The 27,577-nt window shown below is 29.6% G+C and overlaps 4 protein-coding genes and 1 pseudogene across 8 annotated transcripts; all 5 read left to right on the forward strand.

The window, feature by feature from the left end:
• The first annotated feature begins 3,922 nt into the window (after positions 1-3,922).
• Positions 3,923-6,125, forward strand: LOC110654616 (acetylajmalan esterase-like). Its single transcript, XM_021810644.2, has 5 exons — positions 3,923-4,285; positions 4,887-5,105; positions 5,208-5,356; positions 5,437-5,710; positions 5,902-6,125. Exons 1-5 carry the CDS (start codon positions 4,012-4,014, stop codon positions 6,123-6,125), a joined length of 1,140 nt encoding a protein of 379 aa, XP_021666336.2. The 5' UTR covers positions 3,923-4,011.
• Positions 6,126-6,580: 455 nt separating this feature from the next.
• On the forward strand, positions 6,581-7,976 carry LOC110654615 (acetylajmalan esterase-like; annotated as a pseudogene).
• Positions 7,977-9,379: 1,403 nt separating this feature from the next.
• LOC110654621 (acetylajmalan esterase-like) lies at positions 9,380-11,255 on the forward strand. The gene is made up of 5 exons (XM_021810649.2): positions 9,380-9,759; positions 9,867-10,079; positions 10,193-10,344; positions 10,452-10,725; positions 10,941-11,255. The coding sequence occupies exons 1-5, from the start codon at positions 9,498-9,500 to the stop codon at positions 11,156-11,158; spliced, it is 1,119 nt and encodes a 372-aa protein (XP_021666341.2). The 5' UTR covers positions 9,380-9,497; the 3' UTR covers positions 11,159-11,255.
• An 8,838-nt stretch (positions 11,256-20,093) lies between these two features.
• LOC110654631 (uncharacterized) lies at positions 20,094-22,204 on the forward strand. Of its 4 annotated transcripts, none has more exons than XM_058146868.1 (3): positions 20,094-20,311; positions 21,426-21,563; positions 21,716-22,204. In XM_058146868.1, the coding sequence occupies exon 3, from the start codon at positions 21,731-21,733 to the stop codon at positions 22,076-22,078; it is 348 nt and encodes a 115-aa protein (XP_058002851.1). In that variant the 5' UTR covers positions 20,094-20,311; positions 21,426-21,563; positions 21,716-21,730; the 3' UTR covers positions 22,079-22,204. The 4 variants fall into 4 exon arrangements, with proteins under 4 accessions (XP_058002851.1, XP_058002849.1, XP_058002848.1 ...); XM_058146866.1 differs by having other exon boundaries at positions 21,431-21,563; XM_058146865.1 differs by having other exon boundaries at positions 21,479-21,563.
• A 2,528-nt stretch (positions 22,205-24,732) lies between these two features.
• Positions 24,733-27,129, forward strand: LOC110654630 (dormancy-associated protein homolog 3). Of its 2 annotated transcripts, none has more exons than XM_021810668.2 (3): positions 24,733-24,934; positions 25,314-25,456; positions 26,725-27,129. In XM_021810668.2, the coding sequence occupies exons 1-3, from the start codon at positions 24,820-24,822 to the stop codon at positions 26,833-26,835; spliced, it is 369 nt and encodes a 122-aa protein (XP_021666360.2). In that variant the 5' UTR covers positions 24,733-24,819; the 3' UTR covers positions 26,836-27,129. The 2 variants fall into 2 exon arrangements, with proteins under 2 accessions (XP_021666360.2, XP_021666359.2); XM_021810667.2 differs by having other exon boundaries at positions 24,736-24,934; positions 25,314-25,472.
• The last annotated feature ends 448 nt before the right edge of the window (positions 27,130-27,577 follow it).

The raw sequence follows: 27,577 nt of genomic DNA on the forward strand, positions 1-27,577 counted from the left end.
TGAAAAATATTAGTTTTGAAGTCTTATAATTGAGTTGTCTGATGTTATGATTATTGCTTGGTTTGGAGGGCCTAGGAGGGGCCATATAATGATGATGAGATATGGGTTGAGTTTAGAAGTGTTATTTGAACCATTTTGCAGGTTGGGTAGTTCATAGGTATAGGGGAGACTCTCTCGAATTTTCAGCACAACTTAGGATATCTTTGGTCTTTTCTAAACTTATATTGAGTTAAATATATTAAATAATTGCAATGAAATTGTCAGGTGAGCCGGGATAGCCTTCCTCCTCTGTCCAGCCGCTGCAGTGACTTCGGTTCAAGTTTGTGAGTAAAATATTAATTTTAATTGTAATTTCGATATTATTATATATTCAAACACGCCCATGCATCACTTATAAATATATATCTATGTAGTTAAACACTAGGCACATTTTATATTGCATTCATAATTGTTGAAGTGCCATGGATATTGTTTTGTGGTAATTTAGAACAGTGTGTGTGCGTGGCGTACGTGTGGTATGGTATTGGATATGGACAGGACGGGTAGACACGGCTTGAGAGACACTCGTTGGGACTCGGTCCTTCGGGACAGGCATAGCTTGAGAGACACTCGCTGGGACCTCGCATTTGGTTTATTAAGCGAAAGTCCGGCTTGATAGACACTCGCCGGCAAAGGTTGGATTAAGAGGGCTTTATAGGGGATCAGCTCCTATATATGTATTGCTTGACAGTGTTGGGTGTGTGAGTACTCCAAATTGCCTTTTTGCTGTTATGATATGAAAATTATGACGATGTTGCATTTCACTCCACATGGTGCATTAGTTTTAGATAGTTATAAAGATTATGATTAAAATTAGTATTTTACTCTATGAGTTGAACGCTCACTCCTATTCATCTATTTTTTCAGGCTACAGGAGGATTATTTGTTGTAGCTAACCTGCTCATTCTTCTTCGCAGGTCTATTAATAGCATTTAATATATTTTGTACAATTGAGTTAAATTTTAGACTCCGCATGTGTTAGAAGCACTTATTTTTATTTTGGGCCTTTATTATAAAAGTTATGTTGGACCTGTAAAATTATTAACTGTATGCATAATGGGATTGGATGAGGGAGCTCAGCTCCTATTTGAGTTATGACATTTTGATTATATGGATGATGAGTTAAGCTCCCCAATTTATTATATATTGTGTTTACAGGTCGGGCGAGTACTCCCCGTTGAATGATCCATTTTATGGTCGGACTCTGTCCAGTTGAATTCTTGAAATTGGGCCTAAATGGGCCTTAGAGTTGGGTTAAGGAATAGTTAGGCTTACTACGGGCCTCGAGGGTTTTAGGCTGACCCAGGTCCTAGTACCGGTCCGGCTCATAGGTTGGGTGGTGACAAAAAAATTATTTTTATTTCTCCTCGTAGCATGTCCTAGGCAATATCAAAAAAACAATTTATCTGCTTTATTTTATATATATATATATATATATAGAGAGAGAGAGAGAGAGAGAGAGAGAGAGAGAGAGAGATATTAGTTCCTGTCTATTCTAGACATTTTAATTGCTAAACTTTCTAATTTGTTCGGCATAGGCCTTGTCTAGCTTTGTTAAATACTTGAATTATATTACTCATTTGGTAGACATAGATTTAAGTTCCACTCTCTCACTCTTCCTACTCAGAGAAAAAAAAAAAAAAACATAGAAATTGCATAATAGTAGTCACATAAAAGTAAGAACATTATTAAAAGTACGAGCGACTACGGTTTAAAAATTGTCAGTTATAATTCTTAAACTGCTAGTTCATATTCAATGAAATTATAAACTTACACCAAATTGCTATGGGACAGATCGAGAGATGATTCTTGAATAACCGGTTTCGATTCAAGTTCTAGTTTAAAACAGTTCAAAGGGCGATTCAAGATGGCTTAGATAAAAATTAGAGGAAAAATTTATTGATTTAGAATCAAGTTATATTTATAAAAATATTTTAATTTTTTTAAATTCTTTTAATTAAAATAAAATAAAATAAATTAATTTATCTTTAAGAAAAATTAACCAGAAAATGTTTAAATTTAATTAAAAAATTAGAGAAATAAAAAGAGATAAAATTAATTTTTCCTTAAGAAATTTTTTTTAAAAAGTGTATGTAAGTATCTTTTAGGATTTAGAGGAATTAAAGTTTCTAGTTCTACTGTTGTACTTTTGCTAAAAATCGTATGATAAAATTTGATAATTAAAAAAATTGTAAAGAGAAAAAAAAATAGATGGTATAGGAAATTTTACTAGTGATAAAAAAAAATTAACTAGTAACTGAGAAAATATTGTAAATTTTAGTGATTGTATAAAAATATAAGATAATAAAAGTAGGGTTGTGTTTGGATTCATGGATTTGAAGCTATAAATTCGAATTCAAATATAATATAGGAAAATTGAAAAAATATTAGAAATTAAAAAGAGTGTAGAGAATTTGTGATTTACGTAAAAGAACTATAGTTGGATGGAGTATTTATAGAGTTTTTGTTTTTAATTTTAAATCATTGGTTTGATTCGATTCGAAACCATCAGTTTATGATTCCTCAAAATTATAAATCTGAACCAAACTGCAGGAAAATGTTTTAATCCGATTCAAAACTAATTCTTATTTTATTGATTTTGGTCCGATTTCGACTGGACCAATTTGGATTTAATGGCCACCCCTAATGGGAAGTAAATACTCTTCCAATGTTGCTCAATGTTTGGAGGGCAATTTGAACAAAAATTTTCTGTTTTACTAAATACTAGCTAAATGCTTATACTATATATAAATTTGATATAAATTATTTTTTTATATCTAATTTAAATTTTGATATTTCGCATTTTATCAAAATCATTTCTAATTTTTTTTATATAATTTCATTATTAAAATTTACATCATGTAACTATAATATTTTTATTTTAATACTTTATTTTTAATATTTATATATACAATTCAAATTTTCAATAAAATTGCCTTTTCATTATTTTTTAATTTATTTTCTGTGAAAAAATAAAATAGTTAATACATAAAATTAAAGTATATCATTACTCGTAAAAATACACAAACGAGAAAGATTAAAAATATAAAAATGTCATCATGATAATTAGTACATAAATAATAAAGATAAATAAAAAAATAAAGATAAAAAAAAATGTATGCAAAACTAATTAACAGTGAAAATATATTTACAAATAGTTATATCTACCTTTCTGTTATTCTTTTTTTTAATTAGTATCACTTAATCATTTAGTTTTAAATTAAACGGTCTCTTTCTAATATTATAAAAAATTAGAAATTAGAAAAAAAATGCAAATAAATTTTAAAAATTGAAATCAAGAAAAATTGAATAGAAACAATAAAAAATAAAGCAAATCAAATAACAATTTGAAAGTATTGAATAATAGAAGAAATTTTGGTAATATTAAATAATACAAAATCCTTACTATTTATGGATAAAATGATAAAGAAAAATTCAAAATAAATTTAATTTACTCATTAAACAATTTTAATTAAGAAAACTAAGTATAGAGTGCTTCCTTATATACAAATTTCATTTTTTTCATATTAATGAAGTGTGAGACTCATAATTTTATATAAAGAGAATATATGCCACAGAGCATACAATAATCCATCAAAAGTTACCATTTTAACTAACCCTTTTACTCTTCAGCGTTTGAAACAGACGTGATTAGAGTACATAATTTTGAAACATACGTGATTAAAGTGTAATTAATGAATAATTAGAGCAAAAAATGCAAAATAATTAAATTAAATAATAATGGCTTGTTGAATTTATATCTCTTTTCCTACCACATTACCTTAAAAAGTAACGGAATAGTTAGCTTGCCATCGAACTTTAAGTTGACAATGGAATATATCTAAACTTGAGCACAGCAGGGGTTGAACTTGGGTAAAGCTATATATAAAGCACATGCATGATTTCACTGCTAGCTTTAGCTTTTCCTTTTTATAAGTCTCGCTAAGGAAAGTTGCATTATTGTCTTGAGCTATGGCTTCTGCCAAAGTTATTTTCACTTTCTTTCTCGTCTTTGCCTTCAATCTTCTAGTTCTTCCTCGTGCATGCGATGCATTCCTTCTAAAGAGACATCGATATGGATGTGGGTTTGATGCAATTTATCAACTAGGGGATTCCACATCAGACACTGGCAATTTGATCCAAGAGGATCCTGCATCTCTATTTGCTCGACGTCCTTATGGTGAAACCTTTTTCAAGAAGCCAACAGGTAGATGCTCAAATGGGTTGTTGATGATTGACTATATAGGTCAGTACAGAGTAATATTTCTTTCTTTTTTTTCTTGTTTGTTTCCTTAAGCACAATGTCAAAAAGAGATCAGTGGATAATTCTAACCTATAGCCTGTCGATTGAGATTGCCTTCTTTCTTTTCTTAACTCTTGCACCATAATAGTTCCGAGAGGGGAAGAACATCAATCTCCATATGTATAAAATATAAACATTTATCTGTTTACTTTTTTTATTCTTTGCTCTTTCTGTTAATATTGATATTCATAATATTGTTATTTAATTATTTTTCTTTTAAAGTAATGATGATGGTGGTGGTGGTGATAATCAACTCAGCAACTTTGTGATTCCTTTCGATCGTTAAGAATTATGATTAATTTGACAATGGCGCCCAATCACATTAGGCCATGAGAATCAAAAGGGCAAAAGATTAATCATGGTGATGATCAACTTGACCCTACTTGCTGCTGTTGCTTGATTTGTATTGCAAACAGAAGTAGTTGCGATACTTGTTTTTAAGAATATTGAATATTATCAAGCTCTTTTTTTATTGAAATTTTATTTTTTTTCCAAACCAATTTAGCATAAGCTGTTAACTCTGCTCTACATTGAATTCTCACAGCAATTTCAGCTGGCATTCCCTTTCTTGATGCCTATCTGAATCCAAATGCTAAATTTGGTCGTGGCCGGGGAGTGAATTTTGCTGTTGCTGGTTCTACTGCTTTGCCTGCACATGTCCTAGCAGAGAAGGGAATTTTATCTGCAGTCACTAACAGTTCTCTGAGCACACAACTTGATTGGATGTTCACCTATTTTAATGGAATATGTTATGATGAAAAAGGTCATTATACAAGTGCCTCAACCACTTTAATTATGTGGTCTTTAATCGAATATTGTATCATTAAGTCCCAACCTTCATCTAATTCATTGCTAATGCTTACAGATTGTGTTGAGAAACTTAAATCATCTCTTTTCATGGTTGGAGAGATTGGAAGCAATGATTATAGCTATGCATTATCTCAAGGCAAAACCATGGAGGAAGTAAAGACAATGGTACCTGATGTTGTTGGAGCCATAAAGGAAGCTATTAAGGTGCATTATTGTTTAACAAAACAACGCTTTACACATATAAATTTTGTCTGTTTTGAGTTCAAATATTGTATGTTTTGTAGAGTGTAATAGGTTATGGCGCGAGACGAGTGGTTGTTCCAGGAAATTGTCCGATTGGATGTCTGCCAATTTATCTTACCGGATTCCAAACCAATGATACTACTGCGTATGATGACTTTTACTGCCTAAAGGAATTAAACAATCTTTCAATCTATCACAATCAGCATCTCCAACAAACCATTGAAGATTTGAGGAAAGAAAATCCCAACGTGACTATAGGATATGGTGACTATTACAATGCATACCTTTGGATTTTGACTCATGCCCTATCACTTGGTAAGTATAAAGTGTATATATTGTATGAAACATATAAAATAAAATTTTTTTTTCTAAATTTGATCTATCTAAGACTTAATACAGAATATATATGATAAGACTTGCATATCTGTATTTTAAATCTATGATAAATCAAGTTTCAGCATGTTTTTCTCATATCGTATGTGTTTCTAATGATACTTTATAAACAGGTTTTGATGCAAAATCTTTACAAAAAACTTGTTGCGGTATCGGAGGTGATTACAATTTTAGTCCCTTGAAAATGTGTGGAGCTACTGGTGTACCTGTTTGTCCTGAACCAAATAGACTTATCAGCTGGGATGGTGTTCATTTAACACAAGCAACATATCAGCACATAGCAAGTTGGCTTATCCATGATATGTACAAAAACCATCAGTGTAGTTTCTATTACTGATTTTTAATTTTATTAAGTTTTCTTTTTGGATTAGCAGTAAGTTTTCGTGAGTGAAACAAAAAGAAATTATGAAATGAGAAGATATTTTAAAATAGTATATATTTTTATATATTAATTATGTGATAAAATTAGATAATATTTAAAATATACATGATTTTTTAAAGCTATAATAGGAAAACTTATAACAAATGAAGGCAAAAATGATGGAGAAAATCAACTAAATTTACATTTTAATGGTAAAAATTTATAAGCCATCTCAGTGGTTTCATGTGATGATTTGATCTTAACAAAGCACAGATGTTTATGCCCTAATTTAGCAAATATATTGGTTATTTGGTAAATGGATTTACTTATTTTGCGCGTGCATAATACTGTTGAAATCAACATTTAAAGCTTCAAGGAGGAAAACAAATTAAGGAGGAAGTGCAGACTGAAAGTAGTTCCTCCTCAGCCCCATGAGTAGAAAAGTGATTTTCTTTTATGCTCTAATAATTGGCTCCATATTGTTTGCACTTCCCTATTCATGTGTTGCAGAAGACCTTTAAGTTTTGTAGTTTTGATGCGATTTATCAACTGGGTGATTTAATATCAGATACAGGCAATTCTATTGTAGAAATCCCTTAAGCTTTTCATGGTCGATTACCTTATAGCGAAACAATACAGAAGCCAACTTGTAGACAGTTCAAATGGGTTATTAATGATTGATTATGTAGGTGAGGATATATAAATACATACAGCAACTTCTTTCTTCCCAAATGGATACAATTTACATATACCCTCTTTCTTCCCAACTGTAACTTTTTGCAGCACAATCAGCTGGTCTTCCATTACTGGAACCTTATGAAAATCCAAATTCAACATTCAAATATGGGGGCAGTTGCTGGTGCAACAGCCTGACCTCCAAAGACTCTAGAAAAATGGCATATCTCACCTGGATATACTAACAGTTCTCTTAATGTACAACTTGAATGGCTGAGTAAATATTTGGGAACTATCTGCAATAATACAATAGGTTACAGTGTGCCTTCTCCTCTTTTCTTTACTTTTAATGCATAATTAACATTTTCTTGATTAGCTATATATAACGATTCATCATTTTGATCATTATGTCTAATAGAAAGCCAAGAGAAACTCAAATCATCCCTCTTCATGGTTGGGCTCATTGGACCAAATGATTACGATTTTGCATTTTTTTTCAAAATAAAAGCATTGAGGAAATGAAGAATACTATGGTACCTGAAGTTGTGCAAGCCATTAAAAATGCCACCCAAGTAATTGATCAAGTTTTTATTAATTAATTCTGATCGATTACAGAAAGTCATTAGTTATGATGCTGTTCGAGTGGTTGTTCCTGGATCCTTCCTATTGAGTTGTACACCAAGCCTTCTTACAATTTTCTCCTCAAATAACAAACTGCAACCCTTGATTCACTTGGTTGTTTGAAGGATTATAATGATTCTTTTATATATCATTATAGTCGTCTCCAAATAGCTCTTGAAGAATTGAGAAAAGAAAACCCTAATGTTCATATCGTATATGGAGATATATAACGCTCTAAAATGGATTTTAGAAGATATTTCAAGCCTTGGTGAGTAGCTTTAAGCTTGATAAATCTTAAGTAGTTAATTATTTTAACAATCTTGTTGTGGAACCGGTGGTAAATGTAATTTTGATTCTGCATTCATCAAATCATGTGAAAATCCTGGAGTACCTGTTTGTCCAAATCCTCAAGAACATGTCTTCTAAGATGGAGGACATTTTACAGACCAAGCAAACAAGCTTTTAGCTGAGTGGCTCGTAAAGGACTTGTTACCTAAACTTCAATGTGCAACTATATCAAAAGATTTATAAATTTTAGATATTATATAAATTTAGTGTCTACTAAAACTAAATAGCAAAAAAGAATTCATATAATCGATCTAAACTAGTTTAAGGTTAAAACTTTCTTCCATTCATTGATAGCAATTCTATTGTTAATAAGGATATCAAAATTTACGTGTCCTTTAAGTTTAAATATACCATAGTAGAATTCTGAATTCGATGTTTTCATTGTTACTAAAGTAAAATTCTTCATTATTCATTTTTTTTTCTTTGTTCTCTTATAGTCCAGCTGCCAAAAAAACCCAGAAAGCTAATTAATTAGGCCTATAATCTCAAATCCTCGCAAGTTGGTATTGATATCCATTCTGTTTGCATTAATAATTTATGGTAAGAATCCCACTTTTGACCTAATATATATATATATATAGTTAGTTAGTTAGTTAGTTAGTTAGTTTGATAATTTATCTAATAAATTATCACTCTAAATTCGTTATATTTTCCTATTGATAAGACAATAATGTTAAAAAGAACTTTCTTTCTCAACGAATGAGAGGGTGTATTCCATAAGCTCAGTGCTGGACTCTCACATGTAAGTTGGCGCAGGTGGAGGTGAGGTCCATCTACAAGTGCGAGCTGGCGTAGTCTTAAAAGCTCGGTTTCACTCCTATATTATTTATTATTTTTAATTTTTTTTAAATTAATTTAAAGTTTTCAATTTAATCTTAATTTAATTAAAAAATTGAAAAAAAAATTAAACTTTTAAATTTTAAATAAAAAATCAAGAAATTTATCCAAAAATTAAGAAATTAAACTTATAAACTTTTTAATTTAAATTGCAAAATTAAAAAATTTAGTCTATAATTTTAATTTTGAAGTTAAATTGAGTTTAAATTGAATTTTTATATTAATTTAATCAAAAAATTGAAAATAAAATAAATTAAACCTTTTGATATTTCTTTTAACAGCGATTCAATGGATGAAGTAAAAATATAAAATGACCTCCTTGAGAGGGAGAGGGATGTTAATAATAATAATAAAATACATAAATTAAATAATAATTACCCTTAAGTAAACTCATACTGATATTTTTAGTAGGATTTGAACTGAAACATGGATTTTCCATTGAAGTGAGATAAAATTACCATGCCTACTATATTTTTCAGGGGCTATAAGTGTATCTAGATATCTGTAATTAGCAAATTTATACAGCAAATCTGGAGAAGGGGGAAAAAGAAGGGACATGGAATGTCAACCATGTTTATTTTGGAGATAGAAAAATTAAGAAGCCAAATGTATAGTTCCACTTCCACACACTTTTGCTAAAATAGAACACTAAATATAGATATATTTGTCCAAATTTAGCAATTTATTGGTTTAAATATGAGACTCATATCCTTGTTTTAATCACTTCTTCAAAATTTCAGGTTGTAGTATGATAACTTTGATAATTTTGATGAAATGAAATCATCTCCCTCAATTCTGCAGAAAAGATAAGAGAAAAATTAACAAAATTGAAACAAGCAGCACCAATTATTTCTATTTGGGGTCATAATGAGTGCTGCAAGGACAGTTCATTCTCTTCTCTTAGTGATCAATTTTGTTTTTCTCTTTTCTTTTTCGCATTCATGCGAGGCACAATGTCTTGAGGCTTGTGGGTTTAATGCAATATATCAATTTGGAGATTCAATGTCTGACACTGGCAATTCTATCATAGAGTTTCCTCAAGCTTATCATTCTCGATTACCTTATGGCAAAACAATAGGAAAAGCAACTGGTAGATCTTCTGATGGATTGCTTATAATTGATTACATTGGTGAGTAAATTAATAACTTAACCTTATCATCACAACTTCTTCTCTATTAAGGAAATTCGTGAATTCAAGAATAATGTATATAATGGGATTCACATGAATTTTTACAGCACAATCAGCTGGCCTTTCATGGCTTGAACCGTACGAAAATCCAAATTCCACATTCAAAAGTGGAGTTGAATTTGGGTTTGCCGGAGCCGCTGCCTTGCCGGTTCAAACTCTATTAAAATGGAATATCCCACCCAGAATCACTAATAATTCTCTCGATATACAGCTTCAATGGTTTGACAAACACTTGCATACCACTTGCAATGTCACTCAAGGTTAGCACAAGCTTGCCTTTTTTAAATGGAATCCAATTAGGCTTTTACTTTGACCATATTCTTGAAATCTTGATCTTATCAGTGTTTAATTATTTATTATATCTGTCAAACAGATTGCCAAGAAAAATTAAAATCATCTCTCTTTATGGTGGGGGAAATTGGTGCTAATGATTATGATGCTGCCTTCATTCAAGGCAAAACAATTGAGGAGGTGAAGACAGTCATGGTACCAGCAGTTTTGCAAGCAATTAAGGATGCTGTCACAGTAAGTAAATTATAATTATCTTTCATTAACGCAAAATTAATTAAAATGATATTTCAATTATCAATTTTTTTTAAAAAAAAAAGTTCTCTTCTTTGAATTGCTAACAGAAAGTAATTAGTTATGGAGCTACTCGAGTGGTTGTTCCTGGAATCTTCAAAGTGGGTTGTGCACCAGCTTTGCTAACATTGCTTGCATCAAACACATCAACTGCCTACGATACATTTGGTTGCTTAAAAAATTATAATGATTTTTTTGCATATCATAATGATCATCTTCAATTAGCACTTGAAGAATTGAGAAAGGAACATCCTACCGTGCATATTGTATATGCTGATCTTTACAACGCACACCAATGGATCTTGGATAATCATGTAAAACTTGGTGAGTGGTCTTTATTTTACAACCTTTTAATCTCACAAAATATGAAAAAAAGAAAGAAAAATTCTTACCGAGATTCAGTTTATCGGAAACTCAAGATATAAATATGATGAATTCCATCGATCTTGTGTTTTGAGTTTATGATAGATCGGTAAGAAAAATTAAATTAATTATAGACATTAAACTAATAAATTAATTTTTTTTAAAAATCCATGTAGGATTTACGTCAATAGTAGAAACTTGCTGCGGAAAAGGAGGCAAATATAATTTTGCTATGGGAATGACGAATATGTGTGGAGCAGCAGGCATACCTGTTTGTTCAAATTCGAAGGGACATGTTTTCTGGGATGAATGGCATTTTTCACACGAAGCTAATAAATATTTATCAGAATGGATTATTAATGATATGTTACCAAAACTTCAGTGCAGCATGTAATTTCAAGTTTATAATTTTGTGACTAAACTGACATTATTTTATTATAATTCCATCTCTTTTATATCTTTAGCTTTTGTTTGGGATTGTGATTGGAATGTCAAAAAATATATATATATATCATTAAAAAAATTAATTTAAAAAAAATTGTTTATAAAATCCATCTCATTGTTACTGTTGATATATTCTTAGTTATGAGATTTACAAATTAAAAATATGCCGTTGAACATATCATGCAATGAAGAAATAGTTATTCGCTAGGAGATCACAATAGGTGACGAAATTTTTAATTTGTCTTCTAAAATAATAAGATAGTGTTTGATATAAATAAATTTCATAAAATTTTATGAAATTTATTTGTAAGTATAAAATGTTAATGTTTAGTTTAAATAAAAATTCATTTGAAATTCTTAATAATCAATTACATGAAATTTATTATAACTAAACTAAATTTCATCAAAATTTATAGGATTTACAAATAAATTTTAAATTTAAAATTTATTTCTAAAACTTCAAATTATATATATATCAAATGATAAAATTATCTTCTTATTATATATTATTTCAAATACAAAATTCATTTCATTTCAAATGAATTACATATTTAATATAAAATATACCAAATAAAAAAATTTATTTATAAATGAATTTTATCATGAAATTTCATTATAATTGAAATAAATTTTACTATAAAATTAAACCATACAAGGACTAAGTGTGACAAAAAGATACATCCTAAAATACTAAAATTAATAAATCTAAATGGCTTTTTTGCACAAATTTGAAAATTGGAGACATTATTATAAGTTATGGAAAACGAGTTTATATCTATAGTGCAACAAATGGGGACAAATTTTGAATGTCAAAGATGTTTAGTTGTGGAAAATTAGGTAATATTTTTAAAAAATTAAGGAAAATTAGAAAAATATACTTTTGTGCTTAAATATGTTATTTCTCTAAGTGAAGAATTAAAAAATTAATTTTTCAGTTTTGTAAAATTTAATTAAGAGTCTGTTTAAGAAAAGTATTTTAAAAAAAGTATGAATATTAAAAAATAAAAAAATTTACATGTTTTTATTATAATAATTTTAAAATAATAAAATAATTTTTTTAAATTATTTTTTCAACAACATTTAAAATTATATATTTTTTAAAATATTTTCAGTTAAGAACTTTGATATTAAATAAGACCTAAAATTTAAAAATATATATTTTTAAATCCATCTCAAATTCAATTACTATTATTTAAATATTATCTGAATTTATTTAGTTTTAAATTATACTTTTATTAATAATTTATATTTTAAAAATTAATAATCTAGTAAAAATTTTAAAATTTTATACATTTAAAATAAAATATTAAAAAATTATAAATTTTTTTATAAATATATATTTTATATTTAATTAAAATAAATTATATGCATAAATTTAGATAATAAATATTTGATATGTAAACTCAAACCCAGGTTGAATATTATTTTTTAAATTCAAACTAATTACAAACGATTATATTTCTTATACTTATTTTAATATACGACGCCCTAAATGCCATGTGTGGAGTTCCAGGCCTGGCATTTGTCCAAACTTCAAATCTAAATTAAAGGCTACATATTCTTGGATTATGGCTGAGCAGTTTTCGGTGTAAACTGAAAAATCAAATCGAACAGCTCCATTTTGATTTAATTTTTTAGTTTTATCTGTTTGGTTCGGTTTGAAATTTAAACATATTCAGTTTTCGGTTCGATTCGATTTTTTATCGGTTAAAACCGATTAAACTAAATAGTAAAATGACCCAAATAATTTTTCAGCCTAAAATGCATAAGTCTCAAGGTCCAAGATGCATAACCCGATCCAAGATGCATAACTCAATCGAAAAAAAATAAAAATTCTAATATTTTTGGTTTAATGCAACGGAATCGAACTGATATTTTTTTGTTTGATTCTGTTCGATTTTTCTTAAGTGATCGGTTCGGTTTGGTTTATATTTTTAAGCGATTCGATTTTTAGATTTTTGGTATTCAGTTCGATTCGATTCGATTCGAAACCGAACTGACCGAATGCTCTCCCCTATCTATGATGAATGCATTTTTTACATTTAAGTATTATATGATATTAATAAATGAGTGTTAAAACAAAATATTTTAATTCAATTTATTTATATTAAATCTGTATCCATCCATCAGAGAAATGCCATTTTTTGTTTTGTTTTAAACATATATAGAGATTAAAATAATTAATTATAATTCCATAGAGCTAGTCCAATTGATAAAGATAAAAGCCTCTTTTCTTATTAATCATGATTTGATTTCATTTAAAAGAGTGTGCCATTAAATTGTTTAAAGAAAAAAAAAATTCTCTCTCTCATTTGGAGAGAGGACCATTTATGTCAGTTTCATCTACGTTTAGCTTTCTTTGAAACAACTAAAATTAGGTCTCAGGTAGGTTTCCCTGCCTTTTGGGCAAAGAGAACCTTTATTCGATTGGAGAGTGGGCTTGTCTCCCTCCTCACTATTTAGTTGAGTGTAGGCATGTTTAAAATATTGGGCTTAATGGGAGGAATTTTCTTTATATTATATGTGTGGCTTTGGTTTACTGGGTTGCAAAATGCAGGTTTTTCATTTTTGAGATAGAATCAAGGAAGACGACTTGAAAATTAAGAGCCAGTATTTTTAAAGTGTGTTTGCTGGTACTCCATGGTTTTGAAGACGACAACTTCTGTTTTGCTCTCCTCAAAGTCAATAGCATAAGAAGGCTAAAGGTTCCCTCTAGAGATGATTTTTTCTTATTACCCATGTTTAGGTTTCAAGCCTTGCATGGGTAGGGAAGTAGCTCCTTCTTCTCTAATCTCCTTCGGGTTGCTCTTATTCAGTAGGTTTTGATGAGGCGATGCTGAGAATTCTGTAGTCAAATTAAGGAATGGCTAGGGTTAAAGTGAAGAAAAGACATTGACTTATTTTTACTGGACTTGCATTTGAGTTTGGATTTTTATGTAAATGAAGCCTATGACCTTAATTTTTGTAACATGTCTGGTAGATTTTGTACAATATTAATTGCAATTAAAAAAAATTTAATTTTAATGTGTAAAAATTAATTTGCGAATATTTTATAAATAAAAGAAATTAATTAAAAATGGTTAATGAGTGAGGGTGAGGTGAAATGCTACTAATACTAAAGAAAGGGAATCATATCAACCTAGGGGCTCTCTCCTTTCTCTCCCAAAGCAGCAAAACTTATTACAAGAATTCCAATCTCCCCAGGCACTCTCTCTCTCTCTCTCTCTCTCTCTCTCTCTCTCAGTTTAATAGAAAACTTGCGTCCAACACGCAACCCTGACGTGCAATTTCTTTACTTTAGCTGTCCCCACCTCTCTCATCCAATCTTTCTTTCCCATGCCATAAAAATCCCCTTTTTTTACCATTCAATCTTCCTCCTGTCGTCATTTCTTGGTCAAAATGCCATCACTTCTCTTCTACCCCAATAAAATTTTCTTTATTATCTCCTCTGACACTTCCAATTTCAGGATATCTTCTCTGTTTTATTAATTAAATCTCACCACCCACATTCTGCAAATGTGTAAAATTTCTTTAAATACATTAATGGGATGAGTCCTGGGAAATTTTGGATATTATATTATAAAAAAATTATCAAATGGGTATAAAAAACTCACCTTTCTCGTAATGGCAGCAGGAAAACAGAGATTTTTCAATAGATTTTGGGGCAATAATGATTCTGCTGAAGCTGTAATTTAGAACAAAAAATTGGGTTTTGCTCTATTTGGCGGCAGAAAGTGCTTCCCTGCAGTCGCAGTGTGATCCCATCTAACAAAATATATAAAAATTAATATTGCAACAAATCAAACAGTTGATCAAACCGGTAAGAATAAGATTCACTGGCCCCTCTCTCTGTCAATTTGAAGGTCAAATCTCACTTTCTTTAAAATTCCATCCCCACCTTCCTCTTCTCACTTGCTTTAATTTACCCGCCAAGTGTAGAACCTGCTTGCTTGTCCAATTTTCATTGGTTGGTGTTGTTCACCTTCTTCGAGAAAGAGTGGTAGGACACACCACTTGTTTAAATTTTTTTCACTTTTTTTTATTTTTGTCACTTGATGATGCATTAACAACGGGCATGGCTTTTTCTACAGAACAATGCTTGAAATGCATTGATAGATTGCTTTCTCTCGTATGGGTCTCTTTAAAGAATGGCCACTCAAAGACTCAATCTCTCTCTCTCTCTCTCTCTCTCTCTCTCTCTCTCTCAAGAAGTTGTATAAAAATGCATGAGCAAGTCAGCTTCTTTGCTCCTTTGAATTAGAGATATCAGATATGGGGAAGAAGAGCATGCATGCATGACTATAATGGGCGAGTAGCTCTTGCTGGAGAAGCAGGGCACGTGCAATCTTTCTAGAAATTGCACGTGCTCCCCTTCTCCAACATGGGTTTCTCACCCTTCGTTGATCTCCTTCTCTTTGTAGCACACAGCTCTGTAATTTACTATGCAATGCACAAGGTAGGTTTAGTTTTTCACTATTTATGTCCTCTGCTTTGGCCATGTAAATCGGTCTCTTGTTTTTGAACTAATCATCAATTAATGTGAAAATGTCAATGTTAGAATATAGTAGTAATATATAGCAAGTTACTGTCGTTTTTGTGTTTCCCTTTTAAAGGGAACCTTTGATAGCATACGCATGGGCTATTTAGTAGAAGGTAGGGGAGCTAGTGCAGCTCTTTTTAAAAGTTACTGGACCTGAGGACTACAACTCTTTACCTCTCTGTATGGCTGAAGGCCTAAACACTGCAATTGATATCATGTCAAAATTTTTTTTATACAAGTGAAAGAAACATAGAACCTTTTTCTTGTTTCTTGACGTGGAATTGTGGAAAGAATAATCCCAGCAACCAGTTAAAAAAAAATAAAGTAAACAGTTTTCTGTTTCACTTATTGCTTTCTTCTTCTTTCATCAATTCTTTCTTCTCTTTTTTTTTTTTCATTTCTTTTTGCCTGTAAAGGAAATATGTCATTACTCTCATTCAGGCCCCAAATTAGTAATGTTTCTCTCTCTGTCTCTCTCCCTCTCTTTTCATGTAGATGAATTACAATTTTGCAATGTCTACTAATACATTTATTATTACGCATAAAGCGTTCCAGTTTGTCGAGCTATGTAGGCAAGAGTTGCGAGTTATTCATTATTTAGTATCCAAGCATGTGGGAATTTACATGATAACATTTTTGATAAATATGATGCAAACAAATTGTACTTGTATGGCATTGCTGTGGCCTATGCACACAAAGCAAAGGCATGCACGTTGAGCTTTGAACCTGTCCCAAGTGGCAGGAGCAAAGGAGAAAAAATAGATGATGGCGTAAGTGTTGACGAAGGTGTAGATTTGGCAGTCAAAAAATAAGGGCAAGTGGTAGTCCTTTTTATTTTCTCCCCTGGTTTGCCTTAGAAAGTGGGGGTTTTGTTTCTTTTCTGCAAAGCAAAACCAAAGAAGATTTTCCAAGTTTACTAATAGGTGTTGGAAATTGAAACGGGGATATAGCTAGATAAGGGAGGGGACTGGGGAGGGGAAGGAGGAGACAAGGACACTGTCTGAATTGAAGATCCTTAAAATGCAAGCAATGGTTAAGCAAACAACAACATGACAGTGTCTGAGAGATGGAAAGGAATATACATATCTGTGGGAGAGAGAGTGAGAGTCAGAGTGAGAGTGAGACTTTCACTATGGACACGCAATGCACGAATCTCTATACTCGAAAAAACTTGCCCTCTCAACCATTGGCAGATTATATATAACTCATGTCGTGTTGGGTACACGTAGCCGCTTGCCAGATTGAGATTCCAATCAGAAAGGAACAACAACCTTGCTCTTATTCTCCTTCACCTGAGTCGTAATCCTTTCTCCAAATATTTGGTAGTGATGAAACTATCATTGTCTTTTCAGAAGAACAAGTTATGAATAATTGAGCCTACATTAAGGGCACTGGCCCTGCTATTGACACAGCCTAATAAAATATATAATTTTATTTGAATAAAATTGCTCTTACTTATTTCACCATGCAAAACTAGAATTAAAACTTCCTTTCTTAGCTCTGATTTTTTTTCCTCCTTGCAAAGTTGGCTTGAATTCACGAATTTGAAACCCTATCTTTGTAGGTGAAAATTTTATCTGATTCATCATAATTTCAAAATAAATTTCATCTATTTTTATATATAAATTCTATTATATTCGTGTTCTGTTTTGAATCTACACTACACAGGGTATAAGAAGTTTTCATAATTTTATATATTTTATTAGGTTGTGACAAAAGTCAAAATGATTATCATAATAGTTGCAGTCATTATCTAATTTTAAGAAGAGAGAAGGCTCCTTATAATTAATGAAATAAATATAATTTCATACAAATATAAAATAATATGAATTTTATTTGAAGAATCATAACAATTGGCTATTAAGATAAAAGAATTTATATAAACTTCTCATTGAAATTTTACATTCAAGTCTCTACGCCATTGAGTATGATTAGTTAATTATAATTAGTTAATTATAATTAGTTAATTATATGAAATTTTAGTATATATAAAATGATATGAATTTTTTTAGTATTCAATTGGGTATAATTTAATTAGTTAATTGATTTCTTCATAAAAAAAAGTGAAAAATAATATAAAAAATTAAATAAACTCTTATACTTTCAATTCAGAGTTAAATAAACTCAAAATTAAGTTTTAGACTAAATAAATCTATATACTTTATAATTAAAGTCAAATAAGTATTTACTTAATAAAATATTATTTTTCATTATTTTAAATATTAAAAATTATTTATTATTTTTAATTAAAATAAAATTAAAAAAATTAAATAACATGAACAAAAATTATTTAATATTAAATTTATTATTTTAAAAATTTTATTATTAGAAAAGTGAAAATAATATTTTAATTTTTTATTAAAAAAATATTTACTCTTAATTGAAAATTTCTATGCTTATTTAACATAAGATTTAATTTTTAATTTAATTAAAAGTATGAGAAAAAAAATTTTTTTTTTCTAAAACTGGCTTAAATTCAATCCTTTCACAAATCACAATGCCCTTGTGATGTTGCCAATATCGTATGTAACTTTGAGCAATTGGGTCCGCCCAATTGACGCTTGGTTTTTTTTGTCCCGAGCCCATTCCTTGGGCACCATTTTTTATGTGAAATTGAAAAGATGAGTTCTATTTCCAGCCAATCTTACATTATGTTTGGATAAAGGAAATAAAATAATATGAGAGAAATAAAAAAATAATAAAATATATCTTCCCCAATAAAAAGAGAAAAATATTGAAAATAAATTATTTTATGAATAATAAAATTATAATTTTATCTCTAAATTAAGAAATTAAGCATAATTATTGTCATAATTATTTTTATGAAAAGCCGTAACTTAATTATATTTAAATTTTAAAATTAATTACTAATACACAATATATATCACATATTATATTTTTAACTATTTTTAAATTATATAATTTTTAATTATCAAATGTAAATATTCTTAAGAATTAAATGTATTATATAATATATTAATACACTTATAATTAGCAATTATAAGAAAATTAAATACATTTAAAACAAAAATTATTAACAATTTATAAAGGAGTGAAATACAATATTTGGTTTTATACTATTATAAATATATAATATGTCTAAAAAGTTATAGAAAAATATTTGTATGTAATCAATTCTTCAATTTAATATGGGTTTGGTAAGGTTTCAATTTAGCCTTAGTAAAGACTAAAAACTAAAACTAAATTAAAAAATATAATAAATTTAGTTTAATATAGTTCTTTGGTTCGATTTAAAACCTTAAAAATTATGCATTCCTTATCATAAGTAATATAAACTCAATAGCTATATTCCAACTAATAACCCATGAAATCCTTTGTTTAGGGATGACAAAAGTTTTCGAATCTGATTCAACCCTCCTTAAACTTTATCAATTTTTTTCGATTCAAAATTGTGTAGAGTGGAGATGGGAAGAACTTCTCCCCGCTTTAAATCTACATAATATGCACTGTACGGTAACATATAATTATTTTTTATTAAAAATAATTTATTTATATATATTTATATATTTAAATATTCTAATTTTAATAAAAATATAAATATATTATTAAAATTATATTTAAAATTTATATTTTTAATTATATTTTATTATTTAAATAAGTAAATTTATATTATATACTAATAAATTAAAATAAAAAGTTAAAAAGAAAACTCCTTGCTGAAAACTTGCCCTATTCCATTCCACTTCGATCCTCAACTCTTATGGGATAAGGACAGGGGAGCGATCCCCATCTCCAATCCATCTCATCGCCATTCCTGCTCTTAAATATAAGGCTAATTAAACATAAAAAAATAAATATAAGGCCAATTAGAGATAAAAAAAATAAATATTTATAATAATTTGCTATTATAATAGAAATGTTTTAATTTTGAATTATAAATTTCAACCTTTGTGATGTATATAATTATATTCAAAACCTAAAATTAATTTATAAAAATTTAGATTTTATGTACTAAACTTATAATTATAGTAACTAAATACTTTAACTTATAAATTTTATTATATGAATCCATATAAATCCATCTATATAAGAATCTTACACAATCATGCATGAATTTTATTTTTTTAAGTTAAAAAAAGATTAAATTATTTTATTTTAGCCATGAGAATTAAAAAAAATTAATTAAATTGAATCATTACAAAATTTTACATTTTAAATAAAGGGTATATATTTTGAATAAGTTAATTTTATTTTCAATGAGCTTAGTCATCAAAATATAAAATATTTTTAGGATATTTAATTATTATAATTATAAATTAAATAAATAAAGATAATAAAAAATAAAATATCAAAACCTTTTAAATTCATTAATTTTTAATAAATAGAAAAATTAGAAGTTTTGAAAACCTCCCTAAAATAGACATTACTCTCAAATATGAGAACCTGTTACTGTAAAAGCTGATTCCTTATTTCCAAACGCCCCCCTCTAAATCGCAATGACCAGTTAGAAGCGGTGCAGCCACGCCTGCTCGTCGTTTCTTCTCCGGCCTTCCTGTCAAAGAAAAGCTGACCCCGGAACTAATAAAAGTTAAAGCTCTTGAGGTCAGCCACTTTTTTTTTTTTTTAAATGAAATAAAATAATAATTATATATTAGATAGAATAAGCATGGCGGCACGCCACTTGTTCGATGATATGTTTGTTAGAGAAAGCACCACCGGGTTTGTATTAAAACAAAGGATGTTATTGACTTTTGTTTCTGAGAAATTGTATAATGTGAAAAAAAAAATATTTAGTTTTTCTTTGAGGTTTCACTGAGCTTCTTATTAATTTGTGAACTAAACTTGATATTGTTAATTGATTCTGGGTTATGATCAATTTCATAATGGTATTTTCTTTAGTGTAATTGGTCTGGTGTATATGCTATATAATGGAGATCTTTGCTAATACCGTTCTACCCTTCTCTGTCATTTAGATAAAATCTTTGCTACTTAAAAATTAAGTCTTTAGTGTGTATTTTCACCCTTACGTTGAGTGGTCTGTTGTGACCTGATCACAACAAAACGGTGAAGGAGATTAACAAACGAAGAAGAAGAAGAAGAAGATCACAACAAACGGAGGAAAAGGGGAGAAGGAGAACAGCAAACAAAGAAGAAGAAGCAGGGCTTTTCTAAGGATCAAATAACCAATACATTCATATTTCTATTGAGATCTCTTATTCTTTAAGAAGAAGCAGTGGAGGAGGAGGGATTTCAACAGAAATAAGTTGGTATTTGCCATTTGATGCTTAGAAAAGCCTTGCCGTGCTGAAGAGTTTATCTTATTGTTCAATTTATGTGACTCTTTGTGTAGCAAGTGTGTTTAGAGTGTAAGAAGCTGGATCTATCCCATAAATGGGGTAGCTGAATCCATACCCAAATAGCCTATTTATATGGTAATTGAGATACAATTGGTTTTGCCACCTTAATCACAGAGTTGCAACTTCTAAAAAGTTGCTTAGCGTCCTAAAATGACACTATTTTACCCATTCCAGCATTTTTCTCATTTTTCCTCTTCCAAAATTTTAGTTCCCCTCAATCCTGCAATTTTATTTTGAATTGCTTTGTGTATTGACGGCTGGATGCACCCAAAGACTAACTCAGACTTGTACTATGTTTGCTTAATATAAAGGAATAGTAGAAGCTATTTATTATCTTGTTAATGTTTAACTCATGCAAGGGCAGTTGAAGTGCTATACCAATAGGGAACTGAAGTGTTGCATCTGCACGTAGGAGACAAGAAAAAGCTTGGCATGATTTTGCACATTTTTAGATCCTATTAAGCAGTTGATTTTTCTATCCACGCTAGTTGGGTAAGGTATGTGTATGGCTAAGATCTTTCGTTGCTATTTGATTCATCATGTTCTCCATTTTAACCATTAACATATCATATTAGTCCATAATTTTTTTTTAAATCATTGAATTATTCATGAATTTCACTTCTGTACTTGTTATTCTATTGATTATTAGCTTGCAGACAGATAGATGGTTATTCCACCACCAGTTAAGTGGCCACCAAGAGTTACAAAGTTTCTGAAACCGTACATCCTCAAGATGCACCTAACAAACAAGTATGTGAGTGCCCAAGTTATCCACTCACCAACTGCCACAATAGCATGTTCAGCAAGCTCTCAAGAGAAGGCCTTGAGGTCAAGCATGGAGAATACTCGAGATGTAGCAGCTGCTGCCAAAATTGGGAAAATACTAGGGGAGCGCCTGCTGCTCAAGAACATCCCTGCCGTCTCTGTTTTCCTGAAAAGAGAACAGAAGTATCATGGAAAGGTGAAAGCTGTGATGGATTCTGTGAAAGGAGCTGGTGTCAAACTCCTATAAACTGTGGTTCCAAGAAATTCTACTGTGTCCTGAAGGGATTACTTCGAGAGAGGATTTTTTTTTTTTCATTGAACTTGTTAATGACAAGAAAAAGGATTGTATTTTAATGAATATTTAATTTGTTTATGATTTGGTTAGGTAAGTAATTAGGTAATCTTACAATAAACAAATAAGCAAGCTTGACCTTGTGCGTACTTGACGCGGACAAGGAAAGACTAATTTTTCCAAATTAATGTGAAGATCACTTCTGTGGATGATTGGCGATGCTTGCGGTGGCATCGTTTCTTCCCCATCATATTTGCTTCCTTGAATTATTGGAAACAGGCCTATGTTGGAATAGGTCAACTAACGTGAGATTTGGAAAATATAAATGCTTTGTCAAAAAATATTTTTTAAATAGTCGACGTAATCTTGGGCATTATAAAACATCAATTAGTCAATTTGCGAAGGTCATTTATTATTTTCTCCTATCAATAAAATTTATATTCATTTTGCCATATTTTATATTTTTAAGATTATACTATAAAATTTTGTTAATTATTAAATTTTTTATCAATTATAATGTTAATATAAGGATTAATATATAAATTTTTAATAGTAATTGACATAATTTTATATTTTGATTTTTAAATTCTGAAATATATATTTAAAAATTTATATATATAAATAAAAAGAAAAACAACGTAAAAATGCATATTATAGTATCATTTGAAATTTAAAAAATATTTTAAAAAATGAATGTTTAAATTTTATAAATAGTTTTTAAAAATGAATATTGTATCATATTTTTCTTATTTAAATTTGATTTATTATGTATTCAATATATAAAATATATAATAAAATATACTTGAGTCTCTTACATTTATATTTTAAATTCATAATAAATCGAATTTAAACAATAATTTTTTCAATTGATATGAATATATATGAACAGATAGACATATTCAGAAATTAAGATTTGCAAGTAGGGAGGGAGAGGAAAGCCACTATTCAGGATTTGAAGAGAAAGGATCATTAATTTTATGTATAAAGGTACTGGTGATTTTGTAATGAAGGAAGACACAGAAAAAATATCCTGATTTTTGTGAGTCGTAAGTTCATATTTGCGATGGAAATATTTTGAATTGGATTAAACTTTCTTTTTAAAATAAAAATTGGATTAAACTTATTCAATTCAAAAGGTACATGTTTGTGTGAAGGGATTAATCTTTTGTATGTAAAATGGGAATAGAAGAATACCAAAATGAATGCACTTAAAAAAATTGAGAGATATTTGACTCCAGTTAATTATTAAATATATCGAGAGCACTAAAAAATAATAATATTTTTTTTCTCATAAAAAAGTAAATTTTTTTTAAAATAAATTTTATATAATTATAAAAAATAATATATATATATATATACAATGAATATACTTAATAATTTTTCATTTATCTTTAAATTATTTTTAGAATAGGGTTAATTTATCTTAAAGTTAAAATTGAGAGTTTGAAAACAAAATGATGTTGATAAAGAGATAAGTCATTAATTGTATAACTTTTTTAATGATTACAGTTTTTTCTTTTTAAACTCAATGATTTGTATAGTTAAATAAATATTATCTTAAATAATGTAAATATGATTTAAATAAATATTATCTTAAAACTTGTTAAATATTTTATAGGATATAATAAAAATTTATAATTACTGATAAATATAAAATATTCAATTTTAAAAGAATAAATTGAAGACCTAAAAGAAAACCAACATGAGAAGAAAAAATATAAATTGCAAATTAGGAAATTATTGTGACTTTTAATTTTATTATTATTATTATTTCTTAAATATTAAAATAATATTTAAAATTTTTTATTTAAACATACTTATTATTATATTTGATATCATGAATTATATTGTAAAATTATTATATTATTACATTATTATCAATGAATTTTTATAAAAAATAATTAATAATAATTTAAGAAATAAAATTTTAATTTAATTTGATAAACGTATAATTATTTAATAATTTAATACAAATTTAAATTTTATATAATATAATTAACTAAAATTTTTAATAGTAACAAATTTTCCTAAAGTTCCCAACATGATTTGGAAATATAAAATATAAAAATAAATATTAAATTATAATCTTAAAATAAAAAATCATTGCGCGGACTAAATCAGTAGTTTAGAAATTAATTTAAGCTTTATTGCCAAAATAGTAATATTTCCTTAAAAAGAATTGCATAATGCCCCATGACGTGACATGCTCTCTCTCACCTCCACTTTCAGTCTTTTCTATTGAATGCATATAGTGAAATTAGGTTAATAATTATTAAATTAAATATTTATATTTAAATATATATATATATTAAATATAGTATTTATTTTATATTTAAACATATTTCATTTAAAAATAGGTAATAATAAATTGTAAAAAAAAATAAAATTTAAAATAAATATATATTAAATTTATATATAATTAATTAAATTTTTATTTTAAATATATGAAATGTATTTATCATAATTACATTGAACTTTCGCAACCTACGTGCTTCTCGATCCACTTGCCACGTCGCTCCAACAACACCAGATCTCGATCGACGGATCAGATACGCATTCAAACAAGAGACTTGTTCGGAGTTTAACGCGTCAGTCTTCGTTAAATATCTGCACGTCTCCGTACTTACTCTCATGCTCAGTAGTGAGGGTGTCCGCTGGTTTTCTGCTTAAGTAGTCGCAGATTTCTAACGTGTGCCATGGGCCTTCTTGACCAGCTGTGGGACGACACCGTGGCGGGGCCTAGACCGGAGAACGGCCTTGGCAAGCTGCGGAAGCATTCCACCTTCAATTTCCGGTCAACCTCCAGCAAGGGTATGCAAGCATTTTTGCTAATTTAGGCCCATGGCGTATGAGACATGGAGCGTTAAATTTGCTAAACAAAAGTGTGTAGAACTGTTTATTAGAATCGCAGAACTTGAATTCACCTTAATCGGAGAGCTCAGCGTCCTAGCACTTCATATTTTCATTTGAGGAGTTCACTTCCCATAACAGTAATTGCAATTATCCAGTGTTTATCAAATCTTAATTCTCCAATTTTTTATCCTTGATGTTAACGCTTTAGCCAAGATCATATGCAGAAGTACGCTTAATTTTGAGAATTATCAAATGGATCCTCTAGATTAAACGGCGTGAGATTTGTTTCTGTATGTCGTCGGTCTAGATTCTAACATGTCCTTTCGTTGTGGATCAGAATCCGACAGTCGCAACGCGAGATCGTATGCTGACGATGGATCCGAGGAGGTGACTAGAGTTACACGCAGTATCATGATAGTAAAACCGCCTGGATACCAGAACGGTTCTCCACCGGTTTCACCCGCTGGCTCTACTCCTCCGGTATCTCCCTTCTCTGGTATGGTTTGCCCTTGATCTCCTCGGATGACAATCAAGTCCCTAGTCTTTTTACCAAATGTCTAAAATGACCTCTCCTAGGAAACTGGGGCTAGGCCTCATCTAGAAAGGTCCAATCCTAGAGTAAGCAAGTCAGTGACTTAGGGTGAGGTTAATTTTGTCATTTAGGGGTGTTGGTCCGCTATTGGATAATGATAATTTATTTTTTTTAGGTGAATTATTGCTTTCGCCGCTACGGAATTTGGATAGTGACATTTTAGGTCGTTGTCGACGTGCATTTGTCATTTATGCATGGGTGTTACCCAGCTCAGGATAACCATACGTAACCCAAGTATGGTTACTTGAGTTGTTAATTAACCCAAGTATGCATCTCATTATTGTTATTACTATTATTAATTTTTTTAAAAGAGGGATAACCTGTTGAGCCTATATCACAATGGAAAATCATAAGATGCTCCAATGTCTGCTCACAAGTTTTCAATTATCTCTTATCTCTCATATTGGGATGTGAGTTACATCATATGGGGATGTGAGTTACATCTTATTGTGTGAGATATGGAGCATGTCCTCCATAGCACCTAATAAAAGTAAGTCTGTCTTACACTCTACACTCAGTATATACATCCAATAAATTTATATATGTGTCATGTTTTATAAAATCATGGTAGACTCTACTTAAAAATATAGTTTATTAATTTATTAAGTATTGATTGGGTGTACATACACCCAGCTGCTTACAAGAATTTTCCCCTGATAAAACCTCCATCATAATATAAAATTTGCTTGATCAAATTACTTTGGAGAGTCAATTAGTTTACCCATTTGTTTATCCCTATCTGCTGTTGTTTGATACAAATCTAACTGTTCTATAGATGAGATGGCAATTGATGATGCTATTTTGCTTTTTTAGGGTACAATAATCTCGACTTCATGAAACTTCTAATTTGCTTTTTGTTTGCCTATTGCGTCACAAATTTGTTGCATTTATACTTACCTTGTTTCAGTTGCTTTACTCCTGTTATCGTATGATTAAAAGGAAAGATGAGGTCAATAGATAATAGACAAGGAAGCTGTGTTGGCACAAGTAGTTGTTTCTTTTATATTTGTCTTTATTGTATTCGTTTACGTTTTGATAATCTGCTGTGTAATGGTAAATCCATTCATGGCGTCATGTTTTTGTGTTCACTATAGTTGATTTGCTTGAGGCTATCTATCATATGTGCTGATGAGCTACTTTTTGGTTTAAAACACAGGAGGCAGAGAGTCCTTTCGGTTTCGAAGAAGATCGACATCGGATGCGTACGAGAAGGCAAGCGAGGTTAGACCCAGGAGTCCTCCTCCTCCTTACGACGTGTGAAATATGAGACTCTTGGATCCTTATCTGGCTTATGTACGTAATGTTGTCAGTGTGGCTACGCCTGTTAATTTGGATTCGTAATGAAGTATATGTACACACAAGCGTACGTTATGCTTGTTATGCTCTTTTGTTAGTTGTGTCGACTTTCTGCCGGTTTTCGGATCTTTAGCTTTAGGGGTCATTATCTGTGAGTAGGGTTGTAACTTGTGAGCACCGATCATGTGATGATGTGGTAATGTAGTTTTTCCTATGTCTATTTAGTTTTGCTTCAGTATTAATTTTCTGTTGAAGATTTGCCTGATTTTCACATTTTAATTTGTTTGGGAAAGGGGAGAGGTTTTATTTTATTATGGGAAAAATTTTTTATTTAGATTCAATTTATAAAATTTAAGATATATATAATTTAAAATATAAATATATAAAATTTAAGAAAATTTTATTGAGCTGCATGACTTAAAATTTAAGTGGATTTTGTTATATATATATATAGTGCCATAGGTCGGGTCCATGATTCCAGAGGCGGGATGGGTGCTGTCTGCTAAAGGCAAAACAACATAGATCTAATTAAAGGATATGGATGGGTTTGGTATGATAGATCTTTCAGTATATGTTGGGCTGTCAATTATGCGATGAAATCATGCGGGCGAAGTTGGACACATGCCAGCTGGGATGAGATTTCCCACATTTGTGTTAAATTAATTACTATCATCACTTTTGGAGCTTAGTTATTGAAAATTGGTATTTTTTTT

Source organism: Hevea brasiliensis, chromosome 5 (assembly GCF_030052815.1).
Source record: "Hevea brasiliensis isolate MT/VB/25A 57/8 chromosome 5, ASM3005281v1, whole genome shotgun sequence".
Taxonomy (NCBI): Eukaryota; Viridiplantae; Streptophyta; class Magnoliopsida; order Malpighiales; family Euphorbiaceae; genus Hevea; species Hevea brasiliensis.